Source organism: Chiloscyllium punctatum, chromosome 24 (genome assembly GCF_047496795.1).
Source record: "Chiloscyllium punctatum isolate Juve2018m chromosome 24, sChiPun1.3, whole genome shotgun sequence".
Taxonomy (NCBI): Eukaryota; Metazoa; Chordata; class Chondrichthyes; order Orectolobiformes; family Hemiscylliidae; genus Chiloscyllium; species Chiloscyllium punctatum.
The window spans coordinates 56,642,667-56,656,372 of NC_092762.1; the positions used below are offsets into that span (position 1 = coordinate 56,642,667).

Sequence of the window (13,706 nt, forward strand, 5' to 3'; positions counted from 1 at the left end):
GCTTCTTTTTGACAGCAGTTGGTTGGTAGCATTTAGAGCAAGGAGAATATTCCTCTCATTTCCTGCAGTGCAGGGGTGTTTAGCAGGTCTTCTCAAATTGTAACCTTCACAGAACACTAGTCCACACACTAGGGCATCACACTAGTACCCCACACTAACAGCTTGCTTTTAACCCCAATATTATGTATATCCCTAGAAGGTAAGATAGAAACATGTATGCAGAAGGTGTCCTCCTGTAAGAGGGGATTGAGTAGTCAGCCTTTTGTAAGATCTTCACTTTATTCTTTCTGTTTGAATTTCCCCTGACTCTGTATAGGTGTGACATTCCAGACTTCCGCTCCAAACAGCCACTGATTTTACATTCGCAGTTAATTTTTGGCTGTGTCTTCTCTTTGTTAAGAAAATGCATACTGCAATTAAAAGTTTAGTATGGCCATTGGTGATCTCCGTTATGGATCATGGTCATGATGATACAGAACCCTCTTACTCTTCCCCTGTATCTCACCCGTGTTTTGTAGACTGCTGACAAGATCCTCATATACTGCACAAGAGATTCCAAGATGATTTTGGAAAGTTGGAAACCCCTCTGTACTGTCTGTTGGGTTGAAGAAAAACCCACTGCTGTCTTTATTTCTCCTACTAGAGAATGCATGTTAATTGAGGACATTAGACATGGTAGTGCTGCCTTTCACCACCTGTCCAGTGTGAAAATGACCTGCCAATGTTGACTCTCTCAGTGCCTGAGTGACACCTTGACCAAAATTAAAGGAAGGCAGTGGGTGGCCCAGGAGCTAAAATAGCAAGAGTCACTGTCCAAGTGAGCAAAATAATTCATATATTCTATATATTCTGCCAAACTGTGCCCTGTGGCTTTGGGATTGGGATTAGATTGGCAATCGGATGTGCCCCAGTGGTACCTTTGGATTGTGACTAATAAGCATTTGGCAGACCATTCAGTGCAGTCTTCTCATTCAAGCTGCAGAAAGTATAAGCATTGATATATAGGCAAATTCGGCTGCTGATTTACACCCATCAGGAAGTTAAATGGCCAGATCATGTGACTTTGGTGGTAGTGTTTGGTGAAAGATTGTTGCCAGGAAACTGGAAGAATATAATGTTCTCCTTTTGAATGCAGCCATAGAGACCAGCATTAAAAAATACACATATAGATAATTCTGATGAAAGAAAAGGCACGAAAGGATAAACGTGCATTTAATTAGCTTCCTTCACAATCTCAGAACATCCAGTTTGGTATATAGTGACTGACATAATTTGGGAACCATAGCAACCAGTCTGCACACAGGAAGCTGCTGTAAACAGAAGTGAAGTAACTAATGACCAGGTTAAGTTTCTTTCGTGGGGTTGGTTAAGGATAAATCTTGACCAGGTTACTGTATGAAGTTTTTTTTTGTTTTACCTTGGGATCTTTTATATTCATCAGGGGGGATAAACTGCACTGGAGGCTGGAGGCTAGATTTTGTGTTTGAGTCTGGACTGGGATTTAAACTCTCGGACTTCTGGCTCAGGCAGAAGTGCCAGTCCTCAGGTCAGGGCAACGACAGCTTCAAATTGAAATGTTCATTTGCCTACTCTCTGACCGACTGTGTGCTGCTTATACGTTCTGCTCTTATTTGATTTCCAATACGTGGAGGTTTATGTTGATCTGAAAGAACATACTCATTGTCTGTTGTAGTTGGTGTTGCTGAATTGTGGTCAGGAGCAGGAAGTGAAGCTTCCTGAAATCAGGCTAATATTAACCTAATTAAAGTCACCTAACATGGCACTGGGTCTTTCAGTTGACCAGCTCAGTTTGCCCAATGGACCATTGGGAGAGCCGATATTTGGTTGACCTTGCCACCAGCAGGCAGGCAGAAGCCATTCTCTATCATTTTCTGCACCGTTAAGGCTGTGCCAGTTGATTTATTGAATTGATTTATTTATTGTCACGTGGACCAAAGTACAGTGAAAAGCTTTGTTTGTGAGCAGTACAGGAAGGTCACACAGTAAGGATGTACAGATCAAAGCAATTTTGAGATTACACTGCACACAGGTTACACTGCATGGGGCGTGTACCAGGCAAGATCAATGTTAGCAAGTTCAGCATTACTTGAGGCTTCAGAGTCCATTTGTTCGTCTATTAATGGCCAGGGGGAAGCTGTTCCTGAACCTCTAGCGGTTCAGACCTAGGGTTTATGACAATAGACAATAGACAATAGGTGCAGGAGTAGGCCATTCTGCCCTTCGAGCCTGCACCACCATTCAATACGATCATGGCTGATCATCCTTAATCAGTATCCTGTTCCTGCCTTATCTCCATAACCCTTGATTCCACTATCCTTGAGAGCTCTATCCAACTCTTTCTTAAATGATTCCAGAGACTGGGCCTCCACTGCCCTCTGGGGCAGAGCATTCCACACAGCCACCACTCTCTGGGTGAAGATGTTTCTCCTCATCTCTGTCCTAAATGGTCTACCCCATATTTTTAAGCTGTGCCCTCTGGTTCGGCACTCGCCCATCAGCGGAAACATGTTTCCTGCCACCAGAGTGTCCAATCCTTTAATAATCTTATATGTCTCAATTCCTCTCAGCCTTCTAAACTCAAGGGTATACAAAGCCCAGTCACTCCAGTCTTTCAGTGTAACGTAATCGCGCCATTCCAGGAATTGACCTCGTTATCCTACGCTGCACTCCCTCAATAGCCAGGATGTCTTTCCTCAAATTTGGAGACCAGAACTGCACACAGTACTCCAGGTGTGGTCTCACCAGGGCCCTGTACAGCTGCAGAAACACCTCTTTGCTTCTATACTCAATCCCTTTTGTTATGAAGGCCAGCGTGCTATTAGCCTTCTTCACTACCTGCTGTACCTGCATGCTTACCTTCATTGACTGGTGTCCAAGCACACCCAGATCTCTCTGTACTGCCCCTTTACCTAAATTGATTCCATTTAGGTAGTAATCTGCCTTCCTGTTCTTACCACCAAAGTGGATAACCATACATTTATCCACATTAAACTGCATCTGCCATGCATCTGACCACTCACCTAACTTGTCCAGGTCACCCTGTAATCTCCTAACATCCTCATCACATTTCACCCTGCCACCCAGATTAGTATCATCAGCAAATTTGCTAATGTTATTACTAATACCATCTTCTATATCATTAACATATATATTGTGAAAAGCTGCGATCCCAGTACTGATCCCTGTGATACTCCACTGGTCACTGCCTGCCATTCTGAAATGGAGCCGTTTATCACTACTCTTTGTTTCCTATCAGCCAACAATTTTCAATCCAAGTTAGTACTTTGCCCCCAATACCATGTGCTCTAATTTTACTCACTAACCTCCTATGTGGGACTTTATCAAAAGCTTTCTGAAAGTCCAGGTACATTACATCTACTGGATCTCCCTCATCCATCTTCAGAGTTACATCCTCAAAAAATTCCAGAAGATTAGTCAAGCATGATTTCCCCTTCATAAATCCATGCTGACTCTGACCAATCCTGTTACGACTATCCAGATGTGTCGTAATTTCATCCTTTATAATAGACTCCAGCATCTTTCCCACCACTGAGGTCAGACTAACTGGTCTATAATTTCCTGCTTTCTCTCTCCTACCTTTCTTAAAAAGTGGTACAACATTAGCTACCCTCCAATCTGCAGGAACTGATCCCGAATCTATCGAACTCTGGAAAATAATCACCAATGCATCCACGATTTCCTGAGCCACCTCCTTCAGTACCCTGGGATGTAGACCATCAGGCCCCGGGGGCTTATCAACCTTCAGATCTAACAGTCTCTCCAACACCAAATCCTGGCAAATATAAATTCCCTTAAGTTCAGGTCCTTCAGGGAGATTGCTTGTATCTTCCCCAGTGAACACAGATCTGAAGTACCAATTCAATTCTTATGCCATTTCTTTGTTCTCCGTAATATATTCCCCTGTAGCTGTCTTCAAGGGCCCAATTTTAGTCTTAACCATTTTTTTGCCTTTTACATATCTAAAAAAACTTTTGCTATCCTCCTTTATATTGTTGGCCAGTTTACCTTCATGCCTCATTTTTTCTCTGCGTATTTCCTTCTTAGTAATCCTCTTTTGTTCTTTAAAAGCTTCCCAGTCCTCCATTTCCCCACTTATCTTTGCTATGTCATACTTTTTCTCTTTTAACTTTGTGTTTCTTAACTTCCCTCATCAGCCACGGCCACCCATGCCCCCTCCTAGGGTCTTTCTTCCTTTTTGGAATGAACTGATCCTGCAACTTCTGCATTATACTCAGAAATATCCACCATTGTTCCTCCACTGTCATCCCTGCTAAGGTATTACACCACTGAACTTTGGCCAGCTCCTCCCTCATAGCTCCATAGTTCCCTTTATTCAACAGAAATATTGTCACTTCTGACTGTACCCTCTCCCTCTGAAATTGCAGATTGAAGCTTAATGTATTATGGTCACTACTTCCCAATGGTTCCTTCACTTCGAGGTCCCTGACCAATTCTGGTTCATTGCACAATACCAGATCCAGAATTGCCTTATTCCTGGTCGGCTCCAGCACCAGCTGTTCTAAGAATCCATCTCTGAGGCACTCCACAAAGTCTCTTTCTTGAGGTCCAATACCATCCTGATTCTCCCAGTCTACCTGCATGTTGAAATCCCCCATAACAACTGTAGTAACATCTTTGCGACAGGCCAATTTCAGCTCCTGATTCAACTTACATCCGACATCCAGACTACTGTTTGGGGGCCTGTAGATGACTCCCAAGAGGGTCTTTTTACCCTTAGTATTTCTCAGCTCTATCCACACTGACTCTACATCCCCTGATTCTAGGTCCCCCCGCGCAAGGGACTTACCAACATGGCCACCCCACCCCCTCTGTCCTTACGATAGCACGTGTAGCCTTGAATATTCATTTCCCAGGCCCTGTCCACTTGAAGCCACGTCTCAGTTATCCCCACAATTTCGTAGCTGCCAATTTCCAAAAGAGCCTCAAGCTCATCCATCTTATTTCTAATGCTTTGTGTATTCATGTATAGTATTTTTAATTTGTTACTGTCCTCACCCTTCCCATCAACTCCTATTTCACTCTTGTTTATACTTTAGACAGTCCTGAATCAGTCATGCTTAATTGGAACAGCAATGTGTACTGAATCTATGGACAACATAAATTCAGCTAGATCTTCCCATGAGAACACACTGGGCAGAATTTTTTCTGTTGTGCTCTCGATGTTCTGCTCGTGATCTTTGTAACAAACCTAAGCCTTGTCTTCACTGGTTGGCCTGTCAGGACAGGCCTGTTTGTACTGTGGTGTACACTAACTGCCAATCGCAGAACCTTATTTACGAGTAATAGTGATTCTCAACAATGCAGAAAAATAGCGAAGCTTGTGCCCAGTAACCTGCCTGTTTGTTTCCAGCTGAGAGGAAGGGTAGTGGATATTTGGGAAGGGGCCCTCCAAAATCTGCCAAACAATCTTTGGCAGGCACTGCACGCCATCTGTGAAGCATGTATAAGGGCTGATGCAAACATCTTGGAAAAATTCTGGCTCTGAATCAGTCATTTCACAAGCAGGCATTTGCAAAGTCTTTGAACAAGCCTGTTCTGTCTTCTGGTTCCCATCAGTTACAAATAATCAGACTTTACACACACTGCTGGGGCTTCACTGATTCTATATCTTGCTGCTGTCCATGTGACTGATATTGATCAGCTGACATATTTAGTCAGCACGTGACTGCAGTGCGACAAGGAAATAAGACTCCTGGTGATAGATATTCCCAATACAATTAATTCCTAGTCCTGTATGAATAATAGAACAGCATTATAAGGCTTGTAACTGAGTAATACTGTATTTCTACATGTAACTATTATTGGGATGTTCCAACACTGAACTTAGTTTGAACTTAGTAATATTGTGCTGTTGCGGTCAATTTAACAAGCTGTCTTTGTTTCTATCCTAAAGAAAAAGCAAAAGAACTGCTGCTGCTGTAAATCAGAAACAAAAAAAAAAGAAATTGCTGGAAAAGTTCAGCAGGTCTAGCAGCATCTGTGGAGAGAAATCTGAGTTAACCCTTCATTGTGAAGGGTTCTGAGGAAGGGTCACCGGACCTGAAATGTTAACTTTGATTTCTTTTCACAATTGCTCCCTGATCTGCTGAGCTTTTCCAGCAACTTCTGTTTCTGTTTTTGACTCTATCTTACTCTACTTTGGTTCAGTCGATAACTGTACCAACCTAAAAATGCAGGAAAAATTGAACTCTTGAAATATCAAAACAAAAGTTTTTGAAGTAACAAAGAAGATTGAGGGCAGAGTAGTAGATGTGATCTATGTGGACTTCAGTAAGGCGTTCAACAAGGTTGCCCATGGGAGACTGATAAGCAAGGTTAGATCTCATGGAATACAGGGAGAACTAGCCATTTGGATACAGAACTGGCTCAAAGGTAGAAGACAGAGGGTGGTGGTGGAGGGTTGTTTTTCAGACTGGAGGCCTGTGACCAGTGGAGTGCCACAAGGATCAGTGCTGGGCCCTCTACTTGTTGTAATTTACATAAATGATTTGGATGCGAGCATAAGAGGTACAGTTAGTAAGTTTGCAGATGACACCAAGATTGGAGGTGTAGTGGACAGCGAAGAGGGATACCTCAGATTACAACAGGATCTGTATCAGATGGGCCAATGGGCTGAGAAGTGGCAAATGGAGTTTAATTTCGATAAATGAGAGGTGCTGCATTTTGGGAAAGCAAATCTTAGCAGGACTTATACACTTAATGGTAAGGTCCTCGGGAGTGTTGCTGAACAAAGAGACCTTGGAGTACAGGTTCACAGCTCCTTGAAAGTGGAGTCGCAGGTAGATAGGATAGTGAAGAAGGCGTTTGGTATGCTTTCCTTAATTGGTCAGAGTATTGAGTACAGGAGTTGGGAGGTCATGTTGCGGCTGTACAGGACATTGGTTAGGCCACTGTTTGAATATTGTGTGCAATTCTGGTCTCCTTCCTATTGGAAAGATGTAGTGAAACTTGAAAGGGTTCAGAAAAGATGTACAAGGATGTTGCCAGAGTTGGAGGATCTGAGCTATAGGGAGAGGCTGAACAGGCTGGGGCTGTTTTCCCTGGAGCGTCGGAAGCTGAGGGGTGACCTTACAGAGGTTTACAAAATTATAAGGGGCATGAATAGGGTAAATAGACAAAGTCTCTTCCCCTGGAGTCGGGGAGTCCAGAACTCAAGGGCATAGGTTTAGAGTGAGAGGGGAAAGATGTAAAAGAGGCAACTTTTTCACGCAAAGGGTGGTTCGTGTATGGAATGAGCTGCCAGAGGATGTGGTGGAGGCTGGTACAATTGCAACATTTAAGAGGCATTTGGATGGGTATATGAATAGGAAGGGTTTGGAGGAATATGGGCCGGTTTCTGGCAGGTGGGACTAGATTGGGTTGGGATGTCTGGTCGGCATGGACAGGTTGGACCGAAGGGTCTGTTTCCATGCTGTACATCTCTGTGACTCTATGAAAAATGTCTTTATTATTTAAACCTTTACCTGTCAATCTCAGTAAGACCAGTGACTTAAAACAGTTGACCTTCATACTCCACAGGATTGTTTAGTGGTGGAATTGAGGGAAAAGAAATTGGATAGGGAAAAGATCAACTGTGGCCCCCTTATGTAGTTGAATAGTCTTCCAGCAATAACTGTGTAAGGTCATTCTTACATGCAAGCTACTTGAGTGACACTAATAAAATGGCTGTATCCAAGGTCAAACACAAAATTGCACTTTCAGGAGACAAAAAGTAATAAAGTGATCAAGCAGGCAAGCAGATTCTTGCCTTTACTCACTGTGGAATAGAATATAAAAGCTGGGACGTTATGCCAGTACATTCTAAACTGTTTGACAGGCCACAGCCTAACTATGTGAATGATGTGGAGATGCTGGTGTTCGACTGGGATGGACAACGTTAAAAAAAATCACGCAACACCAGTTTATAGTCCAACAGGTGTTTTTGGGAGTACCAGCTTTTGGAGCGCTACTCCTTCGCTAGTCTGGTCACCACATTGCAGGAATTTGTACTTTTACCTGGACTAGAGAATTTCAGTTACAAAGAAAAAAATGGGTATGTTGAGGTTCTCTTCTTTATAGCAACAGAAACTAAGAGGAGAGCTCAGTGATGTTTATAAAAATGAAGGCTCCAGATAGTGAGTAGGAAAATCCTATTGCCCTGGATTGCAAGGAGAAATATTTAAGGTAAGAAGTGGAGGCTTCACAGGGATTTGATGGGAAATCTTTGTCACCCAGAGGAATGTGAAACTCACTGAGATAGACACTTTTATTTAAAAGGCATTTGAGTAGGCAATTGAAGTCCCAAAATCTACAATTCAACAGTCCAGGCATTGAAAAGTGGGATGATACTGGATGGTTACTTGGCTAGCAAGGATATAATGACACAAATGCCCAGTTTCTGAGCTTTAGTTTTCAACAATTCAAGTAAAACTGGTCCAGGAGCTGGTGGGTGGTGGGGGTATTTTAGTCCTGGCTTAGGATTTGGTGCTGAGGTCCTCTCATGTGGAATTGTGCTTTGCTTTCCTTCCCCAGAGACGATGGATGTCTTCAATACTAAAAGCCTGGCCATGCAGGCACAGAAGAAACTTCTGGGCAAGATGGCGTCCAAAAGCATGGTCAACATCTTCATCGACGACACGAGCAGTGAGGTCCTGGATGAACTTTACTATGTGACCAAGGAATACACGCGAAACAAAAAGGAAGCCCAGAAGGTCATCAAAAACCTCATAAAGGTGGTGGTTAAACTCGGAGTTCTCTACAGGAACAACCAGTTCAATGCAGACGAGCTGGTGTTGGTGGACAAGTTCCGCAAGAAGGTCCATCAGTTGGCTATGACAGCCGTCAGCTTCCACCAAATTGACTTCACGTTCGACAGGCGTGTTCTTGCGAACATCCTGAATGAATGCAGGGAGTTGCTGCACCAGGCCATCAAACGACACCTAACATCCAAGTCCCACGGGCGCATTGACCACATCTTTAACCATTTTGCGGACTGTGAATTCCTGGCGACACTGTACGGCCCCACAGAGCCCTACCGCGCACATGTGCAGAAGCTTTGTGAAGGGGTCAACAAAATGCTGGAAGATGGCAACATTTGACTGGGACATTTGCGAGAATGACTGACTGTGTGGGTGCACTGTGAGGTGGAGGGATTTTTTTGAAAACAAAAATGCGCGGCAAAAAACGTTTGTTTTGATGAGATTCCTTTTTTCATACTGATGGCAAAGTACCCTAACCACAATTTGATGCTGAAGTATCTTTCTACAGGGATCCATTTAATAATTAGGGCATTGAACTGTAGTCTACCTAATTCCTAAGCCTGATTGCACATTATTATACACTCAGGCTCTGCAAGAAATACAGAGGTCTTCCTTAAATGGGTGCTTTTAAAGCCAAGCCCTTTTGCCCAAGCAATTGGAAATAAGTGTGGCCTTGTGAGGGAAGTAGCTTTTGCATTGCACATCATTTTCAGTTCAATTGATGGATGGATGATTTACAGCAGCTGTGTTGACCCAAATAGTTTTGTTTCAAATACAATCAAATCCATCAGTCACTATTCTTAGACAAACCGGCTGTTGTTGGTCACAAAATGGGTAAGTGAGATCAGATGTGTCTTGCTTGTCCTAGGGAGGTAGAGTGCAAGAAGGTTGGTGAGTGAGCATTCAGTTGGGTTTCCAGATTGGCTATCCAATAAACCTGGCTCAAAACTCTGTGAAGGGGAGATTCAATTTGACTGTCCTGTTCCTGCAACCAAACCACTTCCCTTACTTGGGCTCAGGTGCATGATTGAGATACACGGTGGGGTGTGATTCCCTTCAGCAAGTGTCAGTGCCTTTGAGGGAGGAAGGGATAAAAATCAGGATGGACATGGCCAAGGAAGAGTGCAAGCCAAGTCAGTCAGGCACTTCCAGCCACTGTGAGCCACCAGAACGGTCTTACAATTACAAACCTCAGCCTCAGGCATATAAAAATACCAACTCTGAGTAAGACTGTGGTTTTAGCCTGAAGCCATTAATTTAATCCAAAGTTAAGTTGGTTTACTGTTGCTGTTCCAGTCTTGTACAGTTGATCTTCTACCACCAGTGTCAGGCGATTACTGTATATACCGTGTATATTTGAAATGGAACGATGCCAGCTATGATGCATGTGGGCTTTTCTTTAGGCTTTGAGACACAAGCTTCTGGATCTGTTTGTGAATGATTTCCCATCAGCTTTCTGTACTCTGACCCATTTTGAATCGTTGAAGTCTTTTTTTTGGGGGGTGGGGAAGGACACTGTATTGGTTTTCAAACCTGTTCTAATGTGAAATGACTTAAATGCTGTGGTTCTAATCTATATTTCTATCACTTCTCTGCTTTACTTATTTGTATTAAGTTCACAGACAAAAAAATGGTCAAATTTCCTTCAACTCTCTTCTCTTATTCAGCTACTAACTCTCACTTCCCTAACAGCACTGTTGCTAAATCTATGTTCACGTTTACTGAGCCACATGTTGTTTGTAGAGTTAATCGAACACTTAACTAGCATCAGAAGTATTTCAACTGCCTTGAGAGAGGGATAAATTTCAACCAGTACCACCAGCAGTGGCCCATCTGAGAAAGTGAGTATAGATATTGACCAGGACAAGTTTGAGCTGAGCACTGGCCACAGGATTTGATTATTGTGGCAACACTTGCTATCTGGGCACGTTACAAAAAGAGACCATTTCAGCATCAGGGTTGTACTAAGCCACATCAGTTTTATTTTGTTTCAAAAATATATCTTATTCATTAAATTAGTAGATGTGTTTTACAGTACAATGCAAATGTGAGAATTCTCAATGAAATACTAGGTTAAACATGGTACGCAGTAAATTACAACCCCTCAATCAGCTTACAGTGCAGATTGCAATTACATTGCATTCAACATTCTCTGGTTCACATGGCCCAAGGGATTTTGCACTGCTTCCAGCCTCTCCGTATACAATAGCAGTCAGACTCTGTTTACATCCATTGCAAAGACTGGATGTGTTAAGGTTTAGATTAGATTAGATTCCTTACAGTGTGGATACAGGCCCTTCGGCCCAACAAGTCCACACCAACCTGCCGAAGCACAACCCACCCATACCCCTACATTTACCCCTTACCTAACACTACAGGCAATTTAGCATGGCCAATTCACCTGACCTGCACATCTTTGGACTGTGGGAGGAAACCGGAGCACCCGGAGGAAAACCACACAGACATAGGGAGAATGTGCAAACCCCACACAGACAGTCGTCTGAGGCAGGAATTGAACCCGGGTCTCTGGCACTATGAGGCAGCAGTGCTAACCACTGTGCCACTGTGCTGCCAAAGCACCGTTTAGTGCTTTGCTCAGTAGGGAGTCCTGGACCTGGAGCTGTGCTGGTCTGCAACATACAGTCTTGAGCAGCTCCTGCCACTGGAAGCAATCCCAAAACAAGTCTTTAACGGAGTTGATGGGCTTTGAGTAATAACTGATGTTTGTCTTGACTTGCATCCCTGGGAACCGTCCTGCATTACAGAGCTGTTCAGGATGAAGTTTGCCAAAAAAACATCTTTTTCCAATTGCTCTTTGGGAAGTGTGCAAACCATAAGGTGGGGTGTAACAGTCTCCTCTTCAGCTGTCTCCAGGGCAACATCCCGAGTTTCTAACACTTCAAATCATAGAGTCATAAAGTCATACAGCACGGAAACAGACCCAAACTGAACTCGTCCCACCTGCCTGCTCCAGACGCATATTTCTCCAAACCTTTCCTATTCATGTATCTATCCAAATATTTTTTAATGTTGTAATTATACCTGCACCCACCACTTCGTCAGGAAGTTCATTCCATGCATGAATCACCCTCTGTGTAAAAGAAATCCCCCATGTCTTTTTGAAATCTCTGTCCTCTCATCTTAAAAACGTGTCCCCCATCCTAAGGAAAAGACAACTACCAGTAACTCTATACCCCTCATTATTTTAGAAACTACTATAAGGTTGCTTCTCAACTTCCTATGCTCCAGTAAAACAGTTCCAGCCTTTGTTTCTAACTCAAGCTTTCCATACCCAGCAACATCCTGGTAAATCTCTTCTAAAACCCCTCCAGCTTAATACTATCCTTCCTATAGCTGGATGACCAGAAGAGGCCTCACCAAAGTTCTGGACAGCCTCAAATGACTTTCTAACTCCCATACTCCAAGGACTGAACAATTGTGTCTGAAGCATCTGAGAGGGAGGTCCCTCTCACTACCAGCTAGAAACATTGTGCTTCTTGTAGAAAATTTGGAGAGATGAGGCATTCTGCTTGATGAGTAAAACTTGCTCAGGGAACGATCAGAAACGATTGTTTCGTCCAGAATTAACAGAAAAGATTGCTTTGGCCCCAAGAGCATTAAATATATCAAATGTGCATTGCGTTGTGATCAAAGTTGTTTTTAGCACAATTGTTTCTAGAAATGCAATGCCTTATCTAAATCCTACAGTAATGTGTCCAGAACCAACCTTCACTACATTGAGCTCAGACAGGACTCAGAACACAATGCCATGTTGGTGCTTACATAGCAGGAATCTACGCAGAGTTTGACACAGCCACACACAAGGATGGTCATCGCGTTGAGGGCAATGTGTTATATATTTATCAGCTTTACTTGATGGTTTTGTATATTGTGTCTGTGTGAATTTTCGACCTCCCGATCAAGTGAAAACAGAGGCACCAAGAGCAGCTGAAGACTAGCTTCTTCCTCGCAGGGAGACTGGAGCATTTCTGTCTCACTCCCAGCATTCATTTGAGCTATAAACTCCGAGATACTGATCTCCTCCCCAGTCCCTCTGATCCATATTCACAGCACCTTCAGGTATTCTGAGCTGAAGGTGAAGGTGACAAAAGATTCTGTCAGCTCATTTGCAAATTACTGTGCTCTGATCTGGATGAGCTGACAGTGAATCTGAGCAAATCACAATGATATGGTTCGTGCACAGGGAGATACTGACCTGAACCCTTCTGCCTAGGATCATCACATCTCTTACACACACATCCTATTTGGTAGGCTCAGCAAAGGTGTCGATACAAAACAAGCACAAGACAGGAGGAGAGTAAATCCTTATCTAACGTCAGATTTAATTGGAAAACCTTTATTTCCGACCTGTTGATTAAAACTGATGCCTCTGTAGTAGTCCAGTTGTGGATCCCTTCCTAAATCCCAATGCAGGGAGAATGTGCATTGTAACATCTTGTCCAAGGTGATGAGGCAGGTTTTCCCCCTCTCTGCACCTTCCCAGCAGCTGGAACATCCTCTGTTACCCTGGTGCACATGTATAGTACAGTCAGCCTGTAGAGTACATAAGATACCACTTTTCACTGTACCTCTGTACACTTGACAATAATAAATCAAATCAAATCCTTTCTTGTACGTACATGATTGTATCGTGGGCTGTTAGAGTCCCTGGAATGGGTGCAGTACTGGTCTGATGACCAACCCCACAGCAGACTTGGCCGGATTGGTGATGACCTCCGACAGGGTTTTGCTGCTTATATCAAGCCTGAAGGCAGGAGCCACTGATCTCCGATTTCCTTCCTCTCTGCCTTCTGTTTGTAGATGTGTGATGATACTATTTTTTCATGGATCGTATCGATCAGGAACGTACTTCTGCACATTCCCACAGCTGGGAGCCAATCTTCT

General features: G+C 43.3%; 1 protein-coding gene across 2 annotated transcripts in view; it reads left to right on the forward strand.

Moving 5' to 3' along the window:
• Positions 1-13,427, forward strand: part of tnfaip8l1 (tumor necrosis factor, alpha-induced protein 8-like 1) — a 70,784-nt gene extending 57,357 nt beyond the window's left edge. For both annotated transcript variants that reach the window (XM_072593867.1, XM_072593866.1), the window contains exon 2: positions 8,575-13,427. In XM_072593867.1, coding sequence (XP_072449968.1) covers positions 8,580-9,140 — 561 coding nt within the window. In that variant the 5' untranslated portion in view covers positions 8,575-8,579 and the 3' untranslated portion in view covers positions 9,141-13,427. The remainder of the gene's footprint in view (positions 1-8,574) is intronic.
• The last annotated feature ends 279 nt before the right edge of the window (positions 13,428-13,706 follow it).